The 23,724-nt window shown below is 42.2% G+C and overlaps 1 protein-coding gene across 2 annotated transcripts in view; it reads left to right on the forward strand.

The window, feature by feature from the left end:
• Window positions 1-23,724, forward strand: part of STK32A (serine/threonine kinase 32A) — an 89,739-nt gene that overhangs the window by 5,185 nt on the left and 60,830 nt on the right. For both annotated transcript variants that reach the window (XM_035105322.1, XM_035105324.2), the window contains exons 2-4: window positions 3,661-3,827; window positions 20,934-20,989; window positions 22,163-22,314. In XM_035105322.1, coding sequence (XP_034961213.1) covers window positions 3,776-3,827; window positions 20,934-20,989; window positions 22,163-22,314 — 260 coding nt within the window. In that variant the 5' untranslated portion in view covers window positions 3,661-3,775. The remainder of the gene's footprint in view (window positions 1-3,660; window positions 3,828-20,933; window positions 20,990-22,162; window positions 22,315-23,724) is intronic.

Here is a 23,724-nt window from a genome sequence, read left to right on the forward strand (position 1 = left end):
GAACAGCTCGTACCATCAGGAAGTTCTTCCTAATGTTTAGTCAAAATCTCCTTTCTTGTAATTTGGATCCATTGGCTTGGGTCTTACCCTGTGTAGCAGCAGAATGCCAGCTTGGTCCCTCTTCCATGTGAGAGCCTGAAACAGAAATGTATATGAAAGACCAGAAGAGAGGAGCGTGACCACAGCTTGATCAAAAGACCAGGCTGCTGCTGGTGGTTGGGAGCCAGTGTCAGATGTTGAAATTTTAGTATTTAGTATGTGAAATTATGTACAGAGTGGATAAAAGCATAAAAACATCACAACAAGACCAAATAAGCAGCCAAAGGACAAAGATAAATAGTGGAGCATGCAAAAAAAAAAAAACCCCAAACAAACCCCAACTTAAGTAGAATCTGTAAAATAGTACCGTACTGCCAGCAGCAATAAAACAATGTCTGTCTGATTTTATTGAATTATTAAAAAACACAGGTGTTTTTTTGTGGGGAAGGAACACAACTTTTGTTTCCCTTTTTGGTTGTACAGAACTCTTCAGCAGAGTGGTACCAATTTGTTAGCCACATAGGGATAAACAATTGGGCCAGGTGACAAACACAGGTAGTACTTTAAAAAACATAAAAGGCAGAATATCTGAAGAATATTCTAAAGCTGTTGTATAGCAAACAGAAGAAATTTGAGTTGAAGCGAATATTTGGTCCTGGGCAACCCTCCACATTTCATGCCAATTCTTAAACCTTAATATTTCCAGAATTCTGAAAGGTCTGCTCAAGCTACATTACCTAATTAGGTTTTATATTGTTGGCTTCATATGCTACTATAACAGGGAAAAGAATTTCTTATTTTCAGCCAATCTGCTTGACTGTCCTTCTGTTTTCTTTCCCATTTCCTTCTGATATACTTAGGATTCTTTAATTACCCCCTCTCTACCTCTGTAATGGTTTTCAGCCAACCAAAGACAGCCATTATCTGCAAAGTCTTAACTACTTAAGGGAGTGACTCATCAATTTTCACCCATGCCCAAATCCTTAAGAATTTCACCTGGGCTCTCCAACCATGAGACAATTTTGCTTGTTTCAACTTCCTGAGTATTTAATTACCCCTCTGTTTTATTTTGAAATGATGGGAACTTTGCCAAGCTCTCACAACAACAGAAAAAGCTTTGCTAACATGTGCATCAATTATTTTCTGAATCAGTCCCACCATTTGAAAGATGTTGAGAGGATTTGGGGCCCCCTGAGCAAAAAGTTGAGTCTGCCCATTGTCATGAAATAAGTCTGGTACAGAACTAAAGTATCATTAAATAACCAGTGCACTTTTGATGCAGGCCTTTGTGATAATGTCCTTTGCGGAAGAGCCATGGCTCAGTTGAAAAGCATCTGCCTTGCAAGCAGAAGGCCCAGGTTCAATCCCTAGCATCTCCAAGCAGGGCTGGAAGAGACACCTGTCTGAAATCTTGAAGAGCCACTGTCAGTGTAGAAAAACTGAGCTAGAGGGACCACTGTTCTGTATGTGGCAGTTTCCTGTGTCCTCGTCCTTCCTTGCCACGTAACCTCCAGTTCTGTGAGAGCCAGCCCAGGAGACTGGTGATATCTCCTGCTTTACAGAGGTCAGCCCTGTATTTGAAGGGCTGTCTGGTCCAAGTCCAATTTGAAGCGAGATAATCCTAAGAAAGGAAAGTGGGAACCTCAAAGTATCCCATCAATAGTTAGTACCCGGATAGCAAACTTAAGAGGCCTGCAGGCCCCTGGGCCCCGACAATGGTGAGATGTACTGTTTTTCTAGTTAAATGATAGTAATTATTTATATATCTCCACATATAAATTAACAAATGGAAACATACACCCTCTTGGTCTTTTGGAAGTTGAGGAGGTGGTGTGTTTCCTGATTTGGGGTGATTTGTAACTGGCTACGCTACAGCTCTGTTACGCTGCTGGATGAAATAACCTGTTTTGGTGGCACCCTGGGTTGTAGGGGATAGGTAAAGGTAGGAATCTGAATCTGAATGGTACATCAAGACTTAAAAATGTTGGCTCTAGCAGAGAACTGCCACATCTGGACCTCAGTAAGGCAACTCACTGAGTATAAGAAGAGTGCTGCCAGATCAAACAGGCAAAAGAGCAATCTAGTCCAGGATCCTGTTCTTACAGTGACCAATCAGATGTCCATGGGAAACCTGAGATTACGACATGAGCATTCTCCCCACTTGTGATGTGGTATACAGAGGCACACTGTGCTCAGTAGACTCACAGTATAGCCTTCTTGGTTACTAACCATTGAAAGCTTTGTCCTCCATGAATGCTTTGTCCTCCTACCTAGAGCTGTCCAAGGTTGGTGAGCATCACTTCTTCTTGTGGAAAGGAACCCCATAGTTTAAAGAAGCAGTAGTTGGTATCATCATCCAACATTCAGCTTCACTGGCTGGCCCTGGGTTCTAGTATTATGACACAGGGGGAGAACATGTCTTTGACCACACCATTTGTATCTTAAACACCTCTAACAAGCCTCTCCTTAACTCTTACTCACCTTTTCTCTAAACTAAAAAAAACCTCAAATGCTGTAAGCATTCCTCATAGGAGAGCTGCTCCAGCCCTTTGATGGTTTTGGTTGCCCTTTGCTGAACCTTTTCTTGCCTCCAAGGTGGGTAAGCACTTCTTTTCAGCCTGCTAAACTCGATGGGGCCAGAGTAACTTTTTCTGCATTGCTTGCATTTACGTGTGCAAGGTTGAGACCTTATTAATTATGTTTACACGTAAATGCTTGAAGTTCGGTCCCTGTTTCCGGGTTGCATATCAGACAGTCCTGCAGCCAGCAGACTGCGGAAGAGACAATGAATCAAGGCATCATAATGAAAAATATCTAGCCTGATTTATGCGTTCATTGTACTTAACCACCTCATAAAGTAGCTTCCAGGTGTTTTTTTAAAAGAGAGAGAGAGAGAGAGAGAGATGTGAATACAGACTCTTTCTGGTAACTGGTTTTATATACATGGCGGGGCCTTTCTGGTTTTTTGTTGTTGAAATTTTATTGAAATAGAATGAGGACTATAAAACCAAGATAAAAATGGTTTCATGGGAGCAGTGCAGGGATCATGATTATAAACTGAGTAAGTAATCATGACAGCCAAATTTCTCACTGTTCCACAGATAGAGAGGTTTCTGCTTACACGCTGGAGGAATAAGAGATCAAATAAATGCATGGTTCTGCGTTCCTCCTTGGGGAGTTTCAGGACATACAATAAGAAAGTTTAATATGCTTCCTTTCAAATGAGAGCCGCAAAGGTGAAGTGGCACGCCCTCTGTTTCTCATGTTTAGTCCGAAGCAGAATTAAGATTTTCAGAAGCAAGTGGAATTTATACCAGCTTGGCTGTTCTGCATAGAAAGCAAGATGACAGCCACACTAGTAGAACCATGCAAAGAGGTAGAGGTGATCTTGTTGAGGTAGTCAGAGAAAAGTCAATAGGTTTACTCCTAGGAGAGGGAAAAAATCTGTCAGCATCAGTGCCCTTGTGTGTCCTTTTTAAGGGCCTCTCCCCCTTCCTTTTATATTTTATTAACACTCCTGTCAAAATGTGACAAATTTGTGTGGTTCATACAGTTTTTCAATTTTGATGTCAGCTGTGGTTCCCTCCCCCCCTTTCCTTTCTGTTTTTCCCTCCCCACCAGGGTCCACCGGCAGGAAGATCTACAGATCTGCCAACTCCGAGTGAGTTAATAACTCGCTCTTAGCGCTTCGGATTTAAAGGATGGTGTAAGTGAGGAGCTTCCAGCCAAATCCAACATGGGCGCAAACACCTCCAGCAAGTCACCACCATTTGACGAGAACGAAGACGGTAAGAACGCTGTGTGGTGTTTGAAATAGCTTTGTTCAGTAAGACACTGGGAGAGAGAGGTGCCTGAGAAATCCTACATTGCAGCTCCTTTTAAAGCGCTGCCTCTCCGCCACGGGCCAGGCAGCACAGATATCTCTTTAATTTGTGTCATTGTTGTTAATTCCCCCTTTGGGGAACTAAATGAATATCTGGTTTGGGTGGTAATTTAGTTTGCAGCCCGATGCTCTTTTGGACGCCTACCTTTGAAGCTTTGGGATTGGGAAAGGGTCTGTCAAAAAGCAGGTTTGCAAGCAAGTAGACAGCACTACTAATGATGGTGCATTTTACAGTTTCCAGGCCCAAATTCAAAGTGCTGTTGTAGACTCTGGAAGACCTAAACTAGGAATGGTGAGCTGTGGCCCTAAATACGTGATTCTCATCATCCATTGCCCACGTTGGCTGGGGGCTGATGGGAATTGTAGCCCAACCTCCCAGGTTCCCCACTCTTGCCCTTAATCCCTGCCCTTAAGAACCACTTGGTCCCATATGGCATTGTCCATTTGTTAAGATCTTCTTCTGAGGCCCTGCTCTGGGCATTCCCTCTTTCAGACGTCAGCTCGGTGGAACCAGTGGTCCAGATCATGGAACACACAGCTCAGGGATATCGATCAGGTTATTGCATAGGTACCAACTGAAGGTTCTGTGATGTTAGTTCTGCGTCTTATTGTTGCTTGTTTATCAGCTCTGGTGTTTTGTGTATCATGACTGTTTTAAATTATCTGCTGTGAGCTCTCTGAGTGGAAAATTGAACCTGGATTTTTCCTGCCTAGCACAACAGCTCTTTTTAGCACTTTGAAATTGTAAAACATCATTATTTAGGATGAGCAAACTTCCCAATCCTCCCTCTGAAAAATTCAGAAGAACTTGGGCAGTATTTCAGAGTCATTCCAAGGACTCAAAACATTATGCCTATTTTCTTAATACACACACACACACACACACACACACACACACAATGCCTATTTTCAGGTGCTTTCTTCCAACCACCACCTCCACCACGAATGGCTCCATTAGTACTTGAGGAGGTAGAAAAATATGTCGCAGGGGTGAAATAGGGGCTTTTGGTCTAATCACTGTTCTGTCCTCTCCCTTTAGCATTTTCCTCCAGCTCAGATCAAAGCCTAAGCTGGGGGAGAGTTTTGTGGGCTTGTTAAGGCTTGCCTCTGTTTTGAAGTCAGATTTAATGAACTCCTGGATCTTGTTCTTGAGACTGGCTCAGGCAAACTTTGCCAGCATCCCTATTAATGTTGGGCACAGATTATGAATGCTGCTTATTTTGGAAAAATGGGAGAGCTCCTTGGTTTTCATTTCTGGCTGTTCCTTCTAAATGATGCATACAGATTTCCTTTTAGAGTATAGAATTGTCAAATCATAGATTTGTAGAGTTGGAAGGGATCTGATGAAAAGCCATCCAGAGCAAGGGCCTTCTCAGTAGTGGTGCCCATCCTGTGGAATGCCCTCCCGTCAGATGTCAAGGGATAAACATTATATAGACATTTGAAGGCAGCCGGGTATTGGGAAGCTTTTAATGTGTGGTGTTCTCTTGTGTTTTTGTATATTCTGTTGGAAGCCACCCAGAGTGGCTGGGACAACCCAGACAGATGGGTGGGGTACCAAAAAACTTGTTGTTGTTGTTGTTGTTGTTGTTGTTGTTGTTGTTGTTGTTAAGTTCAAGCCAGAGCTATCACAAGGCAAACTCAACCCTATGACACTCACTCATGCAACACCTGCTTATTCCAGGGTTTTTTCACTTTTGCATGGCACCTATATACTTTGGAATTATAAATATACATTTACAGTGGAACCTCGGTTTACGAACGCGATCCATTCCATGGAGGCGTTTGTAAACAAAGGCATTCACTCCCGAAGGCACACTTCTGCGCATGTGCGAAGCGCCGATAGAGCGCTTCTGCGCACGCATGCGCTGCGCAGATCGCGTCTGCACATCCGACGCTGCAGAACCCAGATGTAAACACTTCCGGGTCTGCGGAGTTCGTAAATGGAGGCGTTTGTAAACGGAACTGTTTGTAAACCGAGGTACCACTGTATAAATATAAGTTATACAGTGGGGTTGCAGAACTCTGTTGTTGTTTTTCTTGTGCCAAATGTCTAGGACCTGAACAGTTCCTGCCCATTGGAAAAAAGAGGCTTTTAAACTGTCTCCGTTGAGCAATGCTCTTTTTCAGTACAAGTTCTGGCGCTACAAGACCCCTCCTTCTGCCAACAGCTTTGGAGCCGGTCACTCTTCACAACAAAGTCACAGCTGACACAGCAGGTTTTCCCTCCGTCTGATTTAAAGGGGAGCGATGCTTAGGGGAGAGTCGGCACAACCCAGGCAAGCTGTGCTCACCTAAGAGGCCCAAGCGCAGCTCGCGCAGACACTTTTGTAGCAACTCATGAAATGAGATGCGACTGAAAGGTCAGGGCAATGAACTGGATCCACTTTGGCACATTGTTCTGCAAAGTAGCACGTATCATGCTCTCCTATACTTCGGTTCAGGGTTTTGCGTCCTGCAGGGCCCCCATGTAGCTGAGGCTCTGCTCCAAAACTTGCTCCCTCCCTGCACCGGATAATTGGGCTGCCTTTAGGCCAAAGACTCCCTTGTGCCTCTGGTCAGTCCATGTCCTCATGGAATCCCAGGACTTAATCTGAGTTGAAGTTCACCACAGATTAGAGCCAGTTCTTATCTTGAGGGTTCAGCCCTGGAACATGTGTGGTAATAACTGAGTGCCTTTAACCATGCTCAGATTGGCTTTGCTACATGGCCAACACACATACTTCTGGTATTGAGGAAAAGTTATTCTAAGGAAGCCCTGGCATCTTTGGCCTGAGAAATTAACCACAGGTGGAATGGTTTCATAATGTCATTTTGTGATCATCGAATGCAAGGTTGGAGTTGCCTGTGATGGCCAAGGCATTTGAGGATGAAACACACACACAAGCAGGGAACTGGGGGCTGCATCACAATATGGGAAATGGTATTGGTATGACTTTGGCGTAGGAAACTGTGTGTGCTTCTGTGCATTGGCATATGTGATTAATGCCAAGCATGTGTTTTGCTGGGCACCTTCATGCCAGAAAGCCCTGATTGGTGCTCAGCACCTACACTGTGTGCACAGGGCAAAGCACACACACCAACATTTATGAAGGCACATGCTGATTTGGAAGTAATATCTGTGTTTGAAATTTGTCAGAGGTAAAGATACTAATTTTATGGTGTCTTGCCTGGCTCAAGCGTGTGTGTACTGTATATACCGTACGTATAATGTATGGAGTGAAGCAGAAGAGCAAGGAAAGGGTAGATCAAAGGGCCCATCTTCTCTAGCCAGGATAAAAGAAACTAAAGTCCTTTTTATGGTGCCTGCAGGGTACTTAAATGCTGTTTCTTCTGAAAGTACAGCAATTTGTCCCAGTAGTGTATTTTTCTCTAATCTCCCAAATCATTTTGTTCTGATTCTGTAATAATCATTGCAGCCAATTTCCTCTCCATGAACGTAAGACCAAATTTCATTCATTTTCTTTAAAAAAAATTCTGATCCTCGGTGCACTCTGCAAGCATGGCACAAATTATTTGATGATTAGGTTGATTGTGTACTTAGGAAATTTATGGTGATGCCCTCTGAATGTCATAATTTCCATTACTGCATGCCGTACTGCTGGACCCTGTGTTAAATGCTGAGTAAGTGCGTGGACAACAATTCCCTCCATATTTGGCTAGAGTGACTGTGGGCTTTGTTTCAAGATTAATAGTGCTATTGTTTGGGTTTTTTGGTTTTGTGTATGCATGCATTAAAGTAATTGAAAACTATGATGGGGCAATGCCACCCTGAAATTATCCTGGGAACTGCAAATTATATTCTTGTGCATGCAAGCATTTTGTATTGGCATCTGTTGTAAAGCAGTCTCTGGTGCAGTCTCAGCAGTATTGATAGATGTTTTTGTTTTTGTTTTGCACTTTTCTGAGAGTGGGAAACCTGAGGAGGAAATTCTGTAGTCTTACAGTACACCCTCTCCATCTTGGTACCCATAGACTAGGGTGTCTGTGTGCATAAACTCTAGTAACTGATGAGTTTGAGAAACACAGGCATGCTGAAAAAGTATGGGAAGAATCCACATTAAAAACAGTTGAAAGTGGTTTGATGGGGGCGTCGGCACCTCTTCTCATGGCATACAAATATTTATTTTATACTGGTCAATATGTTGTGCAGGAATTTAGGGGATCTTAGCTGATGGGTCGTCCATCTGCCTTGCATGCAGCAGGTCCCATTTTCAATCCCCAGCATCTCACGTCGGAAGATGTCCCCCTGCCTGAAACCCTGGAGAGCCACTGTCACTCAGAGTAGACAATATTGAGTTAGATGGACCAATAGTCTTGACTCCTTATAAGGTGGCTACCTGTGTTCTGGCAAAGCAAAGAGTCAAGAAAAAGCCTGCACAGCCTTTCTAAAAGAGGCAGAAGTGGGATGAGCAGGCACACCATGAGCAGGTACCCCCCCCCCATTCACACTGCTTTCAGCTCTTTGAAAAAAAAGACTCCAGAGTCTTAGGATTGGTAGACTGGAGGCCAGCAAATGCTTCAACAAGCAGTCAAGCGAGGATAGGCAGTCTTAAGTGTCACTCAGGCTCAGGAAACCAGGCCAGAGTATATAGCATTACAGAGCCTTATTTGGACACTGTAGGTCTTTGTGTCACTTGAATCCCACTGGGTTGAAAGCTGTTGTACTACCCTACAGATTAGATTAGATTAGTTTTGTTTGTAGTATTTATATACCACTTCACATACCCAGCGTTGGCCCTAAGCAATAGTAAAATGCAAAATACATTTTTTAAAATGAGTGAAACAATACAAATATAAAATATCATAGAATCGTAGAGTTGGAAGGGACCCTGAGGATCATCTAGTCCAGGGTCCCCAAACTAAGGCCCGGGGGGCCGGATGCGGTCCAATCGCCTTCTAAATCCGACCCGCGGACGGCCTGGGAATCAGCATGTTTTTACATGAGTAGAATGTGCCCTTTTATTTAAAATGCATCTCTGGGTTGTTTGTGGGGCCTGCCTGGTGTTTTTACAAGAGTAGAATGTGTCCTTTTATTTAAAATGCATCTCTGGGTTATTTGTGGGGCATAGGAATTCTATTTTTTTCCCCAAAATATAGTCCGACCCCCCCCCCAAGGTCTGAGGGACAGTGGACCGGCCCACTGCTGAAAAACTTTGCTGACCCCTGATCTAGTCCAACCTCCAGCAAAGCAGGAATATACGGGGATCAAACCCATGACCTTGGCATTATCAGCACCATACTCTAACCAGCTGCATGTTCATCCAAAGAAAAAGTTGTATCGTACAGCACACCCCGTCTAGACAGTATGAACTCTAGTAGACACTCAAAGACCAGCCATCAATGCTCTCCAAATGCCTGTGTGTGATGGTGCTGCAATGCAGAGACCAGACCAGGAGTTCCTTCCACCTCCAAATTGCTACTGTGGTGCAGGGTTAAGGTGCTTGGGCTTTACTGCTGTACCTCCCTGGTAAAAGGTTCCTTCCACAGTGTGCTATGTCCTTTGATGGTGAGAAACTTTTGTTGATAAATCTGCCAGCTGCAGGGCTTCTCAAGTCTTTTCTTCAAGCATGTAACTTGGATACAACCTATCTTCTTCTGCTTTAAACAAAAGCCTTAAAAAGCTGGAAACTTCTCAGCAACACATGAAGATGTAAAAAAATTAAGACAAGGGCATTTTAAAAGGAATCCATTACATTGTAGGGAAGTGTGAAACAATGAGGGAAATCCATAATGTTAGGTGAGGCAGAAATCTTGTGTGGGTAAGATGATCTTCCTTTAAAATATTTCACATTTAAGCAACCACATTATGCCTTTTGTGATCTGTGACCCATGCAGCAACAGTATTCAAGATTAATCTGCTGCCTAGACACCATCAATCTTACAGGAGAGGTCCTTTCCCGTTAAAGGGGCCAGCTTTTGAAGCCTCACGGCTGTCTTTACAGTTCTTCAAGGAATCATAAAACAGACCCAAGTTAGCACTTCTACTGATAAACAGCATCTTTATGATGCCTGAAAGTGGTTGCTTCCTGATCAATAAAAGGGGCTGCTTGATCATGGGTGTTTATTCCCGGAAATGTGTGCAGAAACTAAATACTGAAGAGAGCCACAAACTCCAGTCTGAAAATGGATTAATTGAGCCTCCCCTCTTCCCCTGATTCACCACCACCCCAAAACTTGTGTCCAGACCATTCTGCAACAAGCTTCACCATATCCTATTTACCCTTCCCTGTTTATTCCCATCTTTCCCCCTTCAAGCTTCCTCCTTTTCAGCCTGCATTTCGTTCTGGTTTGGACCAAAACTTTGTGTCTCCTCTACCTGCAGCTTTCGTCAGAGCATGAGCTTCCTCTTTGTTCTCATTTCATTCTGAAGTACAGGTAGCTTACAACATGCACATTTAACTTGTGCTCATTCAGCTATATGCACTTGGCATAATAATAATAATAATAATAATAATAATAATAATAATAATAATAATAATAATAGTGGGCATCCAGTAAAAAAGACTTGGCAATCCTACCTGCCTTGAACCTAATGTGTTTTGACTATACGCGAACCTGCCTGGGTTTTGAGATCTTCAGGGGAGGTGCTACTCCAGGTCCCCCTACCCTCACAAGCAGGAAAGGGACTTCTCAGTGGCTGCTCCCAGACTTTGGAACTCCCTAGGAAAGCTAGACTGGCTCCTTCCTGGTTGTCCCTCCACTAGCAGATGAATTGACTTGGGGAATTGATTCCTTTTAATTAAAGGGTTGGTGCCATGCTGTTTTTATTGTAATTATGGGTATCTTTTAAACAGATTTTATATTTGTGTATAGTTTTGATTCCATTAATGCTTAATTATATTTAAATAATTGCTTTTTATATGTTTTTTTTGCAGTTCTTCTTCTTTTTATCTGTAAGCTGCCTTAAGTCCCATCAGACTCAAAAGGCAAAAGGCAGAGTAATAACAACAACAATAATGTCAACCAATAGATACTGACTCATAGCCACCCTTTTGGTCATAATCCCAAAGTATTAGAGAATGCCACCCTTGGATGCATTGCAGTAAAATTCAGTCACCAGGGCTTGGTATAAGGAACAAGCCCTCTTGCTTCTGTCCCATGGTGATTCTGTCACTTGTCCTTCCAGTAGCTGTCCATCTGTCGTTTAGGCAGTGAAGTTTAGGAATTAATTCACCTAGTAATGTTGCTAATGCTCTGTGATTCTGTGTACTTTGGGCTTGTGGGTGAAAGGTGTACTGACAAACACCCTTTAATCTAATATGACAACTGTTTTTATACTCATTTCCAGTTAGGAAAACAGGAGCACAGAAGTGGCGTGTTGATTGGCATATTTGCTGCCAGCATTTTTTGCTGCAACACTGATTTTGCAAGTCCTGTTTTTCCTTTGGCTGTTAAGCTTAGCCTTAAAGCAACAAGGAACACATCAGGTTCAGGTAGCAAAATAATAACAATGTCCTAGTAAAAGATGCTTCTGTTGAATTCACCAGCACCTTTTCTTCTTTCCGCATATTGGCATGGCAAGTCATTATCAGTAAACATTTATCACTTATGTCACTGCTGGTGTTCAGGTTACAGTATCAAGGGATTCATTATTCATGTCGTATTCATTGAAGGTATGCCTCTTTAGGGGATGGGAGCTAACAAAAGAATACATTTCGGGCAGAGCCTCAAATTTAATTAACTCACTTTCTCCTCTCTGAACTCTCCTCTCCTCTCCTCACCCATCTCTAGAAAAACAACAATGATTAAATGAATTTTAGCAAGCAACTTTTCAAGACGGACTCTGTCCCTATATTAGGAGATTGTCACTGAGTCATGGGCATAGCCAGAATTTATTTAAGGGAGGCAGGCTTTATATGGGGAGAGGGGAGGCAGAACTGTGACACAATTAATCAGCTAGTTAAGTATTTTTACGGAGTGTTGGGCTAGGAATGGGAAGATCTGGGCTCAAATCCCTGTTCATCCATGAAGCTTGGCCCTGCCTCTATCTTTCAGCCTAACTCCCTTAATATTACAGGTAGGTAGCCGTGTTGGTCTGACGTAGTCAAAACAAAATAGCAGTATCTGAAGAAGTGTGCATGCACACAAAAGCCCATACCAATGACAAACTTAGTTGGTCTCTAAGGTGCTGCTGGAAGGAATTTTTTTTTATTTTGTTCCCTTTATATTGTTATTAGAGTAGAAGAAGGGTAGTATGCAATTGGTTTTAAAAATAAAATAAAAGAATGATGCATTGGAATAGCACCATTTCCTTCAACTTGTTTGGGGCAGGCTATGTGGGGTTGCTCTGTTTCATTGTCACAAAAACAGGGAAATTACTTGCCCAAGGCCACTCAAGAGGACAGATTTGTAGTGGTTAAATAATCTGACCTCTGCTCAATATTCAAAACCAGAGCCCTGCTGTTTTAACCAGTGGCTATTATTACAATGTCCAGCCAGATGCCTATGCGAAACCCAAAAGCAAGACCTGAGCAAAAGAGCATTCTCCCCTCTTGTGATTCCCAGCAACTGGCATTCAGAGACATACTGCCTTCAACAGTATGGCAGAACATAGCCATTGATACTGGTAGCCATTGATAGCCTTATCATTCATGAATTTGTCTAATCCTCATTTAAGGTCATCCAAGTTGGTGGCTATCACTAACCTGTGAGGAAGTGAAATTCATAGTTGTGTGAAGAAGTACTTTCTTTTGCTTGTCCTGATTCATCCGACATTCAGTGAGCTTCCATTAAGTTCATTGAATGGCTTTGGGCAAGCCACTTGGTGCAGGTTGTTAGGAAGATAAAACAGGATGATGCCATACCATAATATATTTGCTTACCAATGGGGGGGCACGGCAAGCAAATGCAATTACTTAAAGGTTTCCTAGATCAGACATCCCCAAACTGCGGCCCTCCAGATGTTTTGGCCTACAACTCCCATGATCCCTAGCTAACAGGACCAGTGGTCAGGGATTATGGGAATTGTAGTCCAAAACATCTGGAGGGCCAAAGTTTGGGAATGTCTGTCCTAGATAGTTATTCAGAAGTTTTTTTAAAAAAACTTACTGCATTTTTCCTGGAAAGGATAAATACTGATTAAATGGGGTGGGGGAATACGGGCTGGCGTTCTGATGCTATAAATGTTGTGTGGATGCTGCCAAAAACTGCATGCATGAGGAGCAGCTACCCTATGATAAACATACCGGTATTTATGGAAGTGTTGACTGAGAAAAGAAAGTTGAAGAAAAAATGAACAATTACATCTCAACTCTAGACCTACTGCTGTCCAAACTGTTAAAATCATCATTGTCGTCGTCGTCGTCGTCATCATCATCATCATCATTTTCATCCCTAATGCTGATCTGTAGATTTTCCCACACAGATCCAAGCAACTTAAAACTGGCAAAATGTTTGTAGGATGGTGTCATATTGCAAGAAATAAAAAAACCTGATATCCTCTTAGATTTTGTAAGAAAAGACACAATCATTTGATCAAGAGCCCTTGCAAAGTGCACTGATGTCAAGTCCCATCGGAAATTATGATGCTATGTGGTAAACATACAGTGAACTAATTTATACAGGGCTGAAAATGGCCTTACCCCATAGTTGTGAATATAGCTGTGATACACACACAGAGGCTATTTCTGGCCAGCATTATTAAGGAAATGCAATTTATAGGGAAACATCTGATTCTAATTACTTGCCAAAAGTAATTTATCTCACTATTGACAGGTTAAGCTCTTCAATATTTTTTTTTGCCATCAATTGAACTCTTCAAATACATTTTCACAATAATTATAGCAGAGGCAATTACTGTACTTGATTTCCAGAGGCAATTAAAGGCCAGTTTTGTGCAATATTGGACACCTCCAGGAAGCTAGTGTGTTTCCCGTCTTGTCAGGCACCTGCCTGACATTTGCTTCTAAAGCCAAGGTTATGTTTGTCTCTGGAAGGTCTGTTCCATGGTTGTCAGCTCTAGGAGCAAGCAAGTGCTGTTGTAGAGTGTAAGTGGGCACATAGTGAACACGTAATTGGGTACACAGTGGCGTAGGTTGTCCAGGCAGAGATACTGCAGCAGCAAGGAAAGGACTAGGCGATGGAACCAACAGCTGATGCAGTAGTATGGATGGAGGTGCCACCAAGCCTCAGAGTGTCTAGAAGTTGTCTTAATGCAATTAGTTGTGGAGTGTCTTGAAGCAAGGATTCTCTGGCTCCAAGTGCCACTATGTTTTACCATGATAAGGGTGATACAGTGGTACCTTGGTTTAAGAACAGCTTAGTTTATGAACGACTTGGATTAAGAACGCTGCAAACCCGGAAGTAGGTGTTTTGGTTTGTGAACTTTGCCTTGGAATAAGAACATGTTTTGCTTCCTGTTGAGTGTGTTCCATTGAGTCCCCCGCTGCTATGGGAAAGCACACTTTGGTTTGAGAACGCTTTGGTTTAAGAACGGGCTTGCAGAACGGATTAAGTTTTAAACCAAGCTACCACTGTATTGCGGCAGGGTTCAAGAGAAAGGCCAGTAGGGTTCACTCAAGCATGCCACATACTATTTTTAATTAGTTATTTAAACACTATAAAAACATATTCATCCCAATTTTTGCCACCACTAAGGGTTCCACATAGATAGTTATATCAGTAATCCTTACAACAGCCATGTAAGGCAGGCCAGGGTTATCCCTGCATTGAAGACGTGGGCTAATGCCTTGCTGACAGCCATCAAGAGAATTTTGGGGGTGCTGAAATTTGAACTGCAGGCTTCCCAGCTCATTCTTTTTGCAACTTCCTAGTGCCAGCTCTGTAAATAAGCAGAGAAAATTGCTGAAGTGTGCTCTGTCTCCCTGACTGTTCCCAGAATGTGTCTTCATTGAACCAGTTTTATATCATTCCAGTCACTCTAAATCCCTGCCCTTTGTGATTATTGTCATTGCTGGATATCAATATGCCTTTGTTTCTTTTCTCAATCTGCTTCCTTGAGCAACTTTAAAATACACTGTGAGCCTATGAGGTCTTTCCCTTTTAATTTGCTTATCCCAATAGCAATCTAGCCACAGAAACCTATTATTTGCAGCTTAAGGAGTCAGAGATCCCATTTGTGGTCATTCTTGATTTCCAGTGGTGAGATCAAGATACAGACCTGGAAAAACAGGGGTTCATTTGCTATGGGACTAGGCCAGCGTTTGGGATTATTCTTTGCTATTAGATTTTCCAAAGTGTTTAGAAGCAGCTTTGTTGGTGTGTGTATGTGTATCTGTGACCAGACTTCCAAAATAACTTGGCTCCATCTTAAGCTAGTGATTCATAAGGGCTTAGTACCCAGCAGTTAATGTGTAATAGCTACATTGTTAATAGTTCAATCCTATGCATTTTTACTTGGAAGTAAGAGCAAGTAAAATAAAAAAATTCCTTCAGTAGCACTTAAAGACCAACTAAGTTTTTATTTTGGTATGAGCTTTCGTGTGCATGCACACTTCTTCAGATAAGTGTGAGACTTACTGTACAAGGAAATGTTTATAGGGTTACCACCTAAGGCCATTTTCACTCAAGAGGCTTGTGTATGTTGCTCTGTTTGCTTGAAAACAAAAATGTGAAACTGGAATTGTCCTGGATGCTCAATCACATCACAAATGCCTTTGTTCTGAACATGCAATGAGCCTACTGCTCTGAAATATATTACTAATGTCTGGACGCTATGTCTGGACTAGAATCTGCCTGGATGGTTTCCACCGGTATACTGGCTACAGGATCAGTGTAGATTCTGATAGACAGGTAGCGGTGATCACCAAGTTATTCTAGCCTGTAGAAAATGACTGAGGGACAAATTCATGTGATACAGAACATTTGTACTTTTGCTGCTGAATTTGCAGGTGGCAATCAGGATACTGCTGGTGTGTCAGACTTCTCCACTACCTAACAGTAGATAAACTACGTAGTTGAGTTGGTACTGGAGGTTACAGGAGGTTACTTGAACTGGGGAAGAATGGGGGTGTCTGTGCAATCCTATGCAAGATGCTCTAGAAAGTGATGTAATTTAGCATATTTATTTTACCTGTACTTACTAAACAAAGGTAAAAACTTTGCAACTGTTAGCTTGCCTTTTTTGCATTTGGGAGTCATCCATTCATTGCTACTGTTGAACTTGTGAAATGTGGAATATTCCATAGAAAAATTAAGTACTGGGAAAGTTTTCAGAAGATTTTCTGTTTTGGAAAATGCTCTACCCCACATCTCTGGGCCCAGCACAGGAATTAGATTTCGCATTTTACACTGTTCTAGGTGTTCCAGTTATTGGGTTAATTGCTTAATTGCTTTCCTTGAAACAGATACCTCAAGGGGCTTTACTTGTCCACAAGTAGAAAAACAATGATGGCATTATTTTTCCTTGATATTTTCTCAAAGAAGACACAGCTGCTGATTTACAGAAAGGTTAAAAACATAAATGATGTGTCATATCATACTAGCTCACAAAGTGGCCTCAGTATCCATAGTTGCTGGCACCAGGCATAATAGTCTATAAGTCCAAAATCACAATACCTGTACTGTATAGTGTAAATACTATCTTCACCTACAGAACACCAAAAAGTCCTGTATTGATGGTTTTCAACAGGCTAAAACTGATAACAGATAAAAAAAACATAAGAAAATGTCTCTTTATAATTTGTTAGTTTTGCCTGGTGAAACTAGACTGCAAGTTTACATGCCACTTGTTCTGCCCAGCAATGCATATACTACAAACTTAGATAATGCTACCACCAACTCCTATCGCGCAATTTAATCTGCTTGTCCTTCACATGCCCTTGAAACTGAGACTTAGTTCTTAGCAGGTTATACCAGTAATTGTCAATCTTTTCTGACCCGGAACCCACCTTTAACCCAAACATGCATTTGTGGGACCAGTATCTTAAAATAATTCTTACCAAGGGCTTGCCGATCAGAAGGTTGGCGGTTCAAATCCCCGCGACGGGGTGAGCTCCCATTGCTCGGTCCCAGCTCCTGCCCACCTAGCACCTCGAAAGCATGTCAAGGTGCAAGTAGATAAATAGGTAGCGCTTCAGTGGGAAGGTAGATGGTGTTTCTGTGCGTTGCTCTGGTTCGCCAGAAGCAGCTTAGTCATGCTGGCCACATGACCTGGAAGCTGTCTGCGGACAAACGCCAGCTTCTTCGGCCTATAGAGCAAGATGAGTGCGCAACCAGAGTCATCCGCAATTGGACTTAACAGTCAGGCGTCCCTTTACCCTTTACCTTTAATGCAGCTGTTGTAACCCACGTGAATCAGGCCGCGACTCAGTAGTGAGTTGCAGCCCACCAGCTGAACACCAGTGGGCTGTACCACTTCAGATATCAGGTGGGAAGTTCCTCCATGAGAAAAAGGCATTCATCCACATAGAAATTGAAATCGAACCCTTCTCCTTTGCATGCATAGTTTAATATGTGGAATTATTATTTTCGTCCAGGAACCATTTATTTGTATGGGACTCCATCTGCAGTTGTAGAGATCAGATACACTTAGCGAAACTGAACCACTTCACTAGGAGACAAGTCCCAAGTTATTGGCTTTTCTGTCATCCACTCTTGTCTAACCATCTAAGCTGTGCTGTCAAGCAACAGAAATTGAGGGAGAATGTAAATTTTCTCAGAGGATTTAGAACAAGGATGGAGAACTGATGGCCCTCCAGATGCTGTTGAACTCCAGCTCTCTTGAACCCCCAAAATAATGGGAACTGGGGTCTGACAACAACTGGAGCCCACACCTGTTTTAGGGTATTGATCCATCAAGACATTTGAAGCAGGGAGGGATCAGGTACAAGTTTTCTGTCTTCAGTTTAGAGCAGGCATGGCCAAACTTGGCTCTCCAGATGTTTGGGGACTACAACTTCCACCATCCCTAGCTAACAGGAGCAGTGGTCAGGGATGATGGGAATTGTAGTTTCAAAACATCTGGAGGGCCAAGTTTGGCCATGCCTGGTTTAGAGCATAGGAGAGAACTTCTGTTCCTTTCCTTATTGCTTTGGAATAGAGGAACTTAAGAACAGCTGAGAGGTGATGCCTTTAGAGGCAGTCTCCAAATTCTCTTTCCATCACCCTGGTAATAACAAATAATCAGGTACATTTATATACTGAACATAGTAAATTAGGGAATTTGGGTAACCCTGATTTGTATAATAGGGAGGAGAACTATTTTGTGTGTATCAGTTGTTTGATTGTAAGAACCCCTAGTTCTGGCCATTCCTATCTTCTAACAAAGCTTGTTCAAAGCCATCCAAATTTCCTCTTATTGGCCATGTATGGAATTATGGGGCAGTATTTTTTAAGTGGCTAGCTATAATGTTTTAATACTGTATTGAGGGATATGTGTGGATTTTTAGCAATTTAAACATACATAATTACTTCTCGATGGATATTAGCATGCTGGGAGCTATTTTAAAGACTTATTTTCTTTTATCAGCAAATGAGGAGCTTCGGTTGTGCTGTTCCACATGTAAAATGTTTTGCTGCTCATTTGCAGGATCAGGAGAAAGTCTTGCGTGCCAGTATTGCAAAACATATCCTGCAAGCCTTTGATTTGTATTGACTAGAATGTTACTTCACTTGTCTTCCCGGGCAATTCAGAAAATGTCTGTTTGCCATAACTGTCGTTCATGATGATTTTGTCATTATAAGATGAATTAAGCCTATGAAGATAATTAATTAAATCAATTTCCTCCCAATGTTCACTAGTGAACAGAGGGGCTGACATTATTAAATGTGTGCTGCAATAGACAATGGCTAATCCAAGCATAAGAGAGACAATTTAACCAGTAAAACTAGAAGTATATTCTCAAGTTCCTAGAGGTATATGAATGTCCTATCCTGATGAAGCTGGAGCCCAGGTAGTACAATGAATGCTTGAGAATGGCTTGTCAGGTACCGGTAGGTGACAGGCAGAGTAATGTTGAAATTGCAGGACCTTGGATAGCTCATAGCAGACAACTTGCTAGAACGAAGTCTGGAGGTCATCTGAAATTGGTCCAGATGATGATTATGATGAAAATAATGTATATACTATCTGTCATTTGGATAAGAAATACTCAGGTGGTACATAAATACATAAAAGCCTTTCCCCAGGAATTCCTAAAGGCTGTGTTCCTCTGGTTAGAGTCTAGCACTCATTCACCTCTCAGTCAGCTCCTAACTTGTGTGTTACCTCACTAGGAAGCCACCACCAGTGACTGTGAGGTCCTTGGTGTTAAGAAAGCCAGTATCACAGGGAATCTCCACAAAAATTGTGGAGGGAGGAACGACTTCATTTTTGGAGACTCTGTTCAAGGGGCTTCTGGCTAACAGGCTGCATATTGGCTTCAGAACCTGTGACTTGAACAGAATATCCACTGATATTCCTGATCCACCTGGTTCTTCCTCCTCCACGTCAAGATTCCTGGTTGCTATTCAAAATCACAACAGTGAGCTCCCTACAGGTCACAAGGAATCACAATGGAGGCTTGACATTTCAGTTCTATTAAGTAGGATGGCTGAGAGCGAGACAGAGAGAAAGACAGAGGGACACAGAGGCAATCCCATGCCGTCTGGTTCTTTAGCCTAGATCTCTCCCATGACTCCAAACTTGGCTCTCAAAAGCTACATACATTGTCAGGTTCCCTCACAAATACCCCCCCTTCCGTTCATAGATGGTTTAGAATACTTTGTACTGACTGACTAGCTAGTAGAATAAGCTGTCTTGTTCACTGTATCCTCTGTTCACCATCACTCTTTACAGACATCTTTCCTGAACTGTATTGTCCCTTGTTTCAGGAGGGAGTTTCGGGCAAAAGCAGGTCATGAACATGGTCTATTTCCTTCCGCTTCTTAATTGGTTGGAAATGTACGGCTGAATGAGGCAAATGGTGTAATTTCAGGCTCTGTCACTTTGGCATTACCTGACAGTTCTGGGGTCACAATCATTAAAGCTGCTGCTGTTGGAAACCCACAGTCTTGAATTGGTGCTTCCAATCAGCCCCCTAATGAGGTTTAAGTGCTATTACGTTTGTGCTTGGTATGACCACTGGACTGCTCTCATTATTATCATTTCTTGACTAATAGTTCTGTGGCTGTAGTGCTGCCTGATCTCCATCTGAAGACCTGAGCTAGTATGAGCAGAATTCAAAGAGAGTGATTTAGGAACTGCAGCTGTACTGCCTTGCTAGAACCACTTATGAGGTTTCAAGAACGGTGGATTGGTATCCAATGGCTGCTTAAAATTCTTTGGGATAGGGCAGAAAAAGCCGTGTAATAGCACAAGGACATAATGGTAAACCATGTTACAGTGGCACTGTGGGAGCACAGCACCAGAGCAGGAGACAAAAGCACTGGTGCAAAAGTTCAGATTTTGAAGCTATTACATTATATGTTGATTTAAAACAACAACTAAAAACTAAAAATTTAGGGCGAGGCACAATTTTGCATTTAAATGTAATCCTGGAATTATCTTGCTTGCACAGATGCTTACCTTGGGTTGCCTTGCCACATTTATTCTGCTTTAAAAAACAATACAAACCCCTCCCTAATTTTTAACCAAATGATCTACAGATTCCTGCAATTTATATTGCAGGAAATGTTTCCTCTCCCATTTTATCTAAAGAAAATTCATTTGTAACTTGAAAGTTTATAGTATCCCAATGCAGCAGAACTTCATCCAAGAAGATAACTGTTATTTGGTGTTCCTACCTGTGGGAAGAGGGGTATGGGAAAAGAGAGCTACATATGTGGGGAAAAATGGCTCTTTACATTCTGTGTATACCCTTACCTTAAATAGTAATAAAACAGGATTCCATTTAAAAAGTGAGCACTTATTCTATTAGATAGAATCTTATCAGTTTTGAAAAATGTAGTACAACAATATTATTTCAAGCAATAGTGAAGTATATTATGTTTAGTCCCGCTTACTAAGGAAAAAATGGTTCTCCCCGCTGTATTATAATTCTGAAATTGGTTATTTCAAATATTGAATAGCTGAGGCTTTCATTTTTAAAACCTTTATTCTTCTTTACAGTCACCTTCGACCATTTTGAAATTTTGAGAGCCATTGGAAAAGGCAGCTTTGGAAAGGTATGTTGTTGTTTTTTGCAAACAAAACTATCGCTCCATGTGGTGTGAACCATAGCTTTGTTGTTGTTTAGTCGTTTAGTCGTGTCCGACTCTTCGTGACCCCATGGACCATAGCACGCCAGGCACTCCTGTCTTGCACTGCCTCCCGCAGTTTGGTCAAACTCATGTTCGTACCTTCGAGAACACTGTCCAACCATCTTGTCCTCTGTCGTCCCCTTCTCCTAGTGCCCTCAATCTTTCCCAACATCAGGAACCATAGCTATCCAAAGATTATTCTTAAAATAACAAGGTGGACAGCAAGTAAGTAGGTTTTAGATAATACTGCATTGTCAATGTCTACAAGCTGAGCCTTATCTTTCGGAGCGTCAGGAGGAATTAGAGCCTTGTCCCTCGTATGCTCAGAAACTTTAAATTATATTACAGGATATTAAACTGTTCTTATTGATAAAACCAGAGCTGCTGAATTTATATGTAAACATCCGGTAAAGGGAGACTTTCCACCGGAGCAACTCAGGACACACTGGCATTGTGCCTCATTTCTCCCTTCTCTTGCACAGTCACGGCACTTTTTGAGGTGTGCAAGCCTAGTTCTTTGAGCCTAGTCCTGTACAGCCTCTACATTTTTGCCAAAGGAGAACAGGATGCCTTTTTAAGATGCCTTTTGTGTGAAGTTTTAATGTGATTTTTAAGGCTGCTGTGTTCTCATTAGTTTTCATTTTTATGTCAAGATCTGTATCTGGAAGCTATCAGGGACACTTTGCCCAGGCACAAACTGCTGTTTCAAGAATAGTTATAATGTGACAAAGAAGGCTAAAGAACGGTGAGAGGTGGATGAGGCCTATGAGAATGTGAGGCAAATAAAACATAGTTCATCAGACCAATTAATAAACCAAACACTGGACACAGTTTCACCTTAGTCCCACTCAATTACAGTGGCAATGTGTCCTAATATTTGGTTTCTATTCTCAGCAATGTGTCTGTGCATTTGTATATGGTGGGGAAGAGCAGGATCTAGATAAATGAGGCGGCAATTTAGCAATGTACATTTTTAAGGTAGGATAAGGTACTGTATATTGCTAAGTTAAGGTAGGATACATGAGTGTCCTCAGCACATCGCGATGCTACATATCCCACAGTTTGCACCATGCTTCCACCTTGGTTTGTCCTTGCTAGGTATGCATTGTCCAGAAGAATGACACCAAGAAAATGTACGCCATGAAATATATGAACAAGCAAAAGTGTGTGGAACGGAATGAAGTGAGAAATGTCTTCAAGGAGCTACAGATCATGCAGGGATTGGAACACCCTTTCCTTGTGAATTTGTGGTAAGCTGAGCACCATACTTCCCATTATTTTCCAGGGAGGAGGTTGCCTTCATTTTTCTGGAAACCTGTTTCTGTTTGTTTCACTTTATCCTTATTTACCATTGTTAGTTTCCACAATACTTGTTGCCTGGCTGGTGGTTTTTTTCCTTGTTTTTCTTCTTCTACGTATAACCTAGTTTTCTTTGAGTGGCCTTTGAGAGAAACAACAGGTCCCTGGGCTGCCTGTGGTTTAAACGCATGTCTTAGGCAGGGCCTGGATAATAGAGCCCCCTGTTCAGCTCCTTTTATAACTGGCTGCGTTCTTTCTGGCTTGAGGCATCGAAGTGCCCTGCTGTTTGCCCTTTATTTCTTTCACAGTAAAATAAATAAATGTAGCATTTTGACCCAACAGCAGATGTGTTAGATCTAGGACCGTGACTGTTTTGAATAGGAAATATACTTTGGTAGTGCAAAGGAATGTCACTTTTGAAAACAACTACCTTTACCTGGGAAATCTGTGCCTTTGGGGAGAAGGCTTAGATATAGCCCCCTGCCTATAATCCTGGTTTTCCATTGGCTTCTTGGAGAATATTCCAGTTTATAGTCTCCCATCTTCAGCCTGAAATTATAGTCTCAGGGAATTCTATGTGATTTATACAAGTCTGGAAAAGGGGTTGATATGGCCCTTTGGATAGGATCTCCTCACCAGCCCAAAACCTTTGTCATTATTTTCATGTGATAATTTTAGAGATTGTAATGAGCTATCATTCAGGCTAGCACTAGTTGTCAATAGATTCCTAATAAACCTCCTGCTTTTCTTTCTGCTGCCCATTTCCCCAATTTCTTTGTGCTTTCTGTGCTATGTGATGCAGCTGATGAGATCTGGAACCCGACAAAGATTAGGTTGCGCTGTGCATGAGGCCCAAAAGATGTGCCCATAGACACCAAAAGATTGGTGACTCCTCATTGCAAAGGCTTGTAAAGTAACTGGCCCAAGGATACCCAGTGAGCTTCAGGGCCAAGCAGGGGTTTGAATCCCGGTCTCGTGGGTCCTAGTCCAACACTCCAACCACTGCAGCACAAAGGCTCTCCTCTACTGAGGCAGATTTGGCCCTCCACATTACAACTTGGATGAAGTGTTCCACTTTTATTGGCGTGGCCCAAGGCATATTGCTGCCTGTAGCAGAACTCAAATTCCACCTGTTCATTCCATTAGCACCGTCAGTTTCAAAAGGGAACAGGGCTCCTGCACCTTTAATAATTGCTGAAATTCTGTCTTCTCCTTAAGTCTGTAAAGGTTCAGGAACCCTGCCTTCTTTGGCATCTAGCCACACTGCGTAGCTACTACTGGGGACATCGCTGCACCCTTCAGATACCAATTCCTGCCTTTATATCTGTTTACTCCCTGTACCCACATGGTGCCATCTGAAT

Source organism: Zootoca vivipara, chromosome 2 (genome assembly GCF_963506605.1).
Source record: "Zootoca vivipara chromosome 2, rZooViv1.1, whole genome shotgun sequence".
NCBI classification, from domain to species: Eukaryota; Metazoa; Chordata; class Lepidosauria; order Squamata; family Lacertidae; genus Zootoca; species Zootoca vivipara.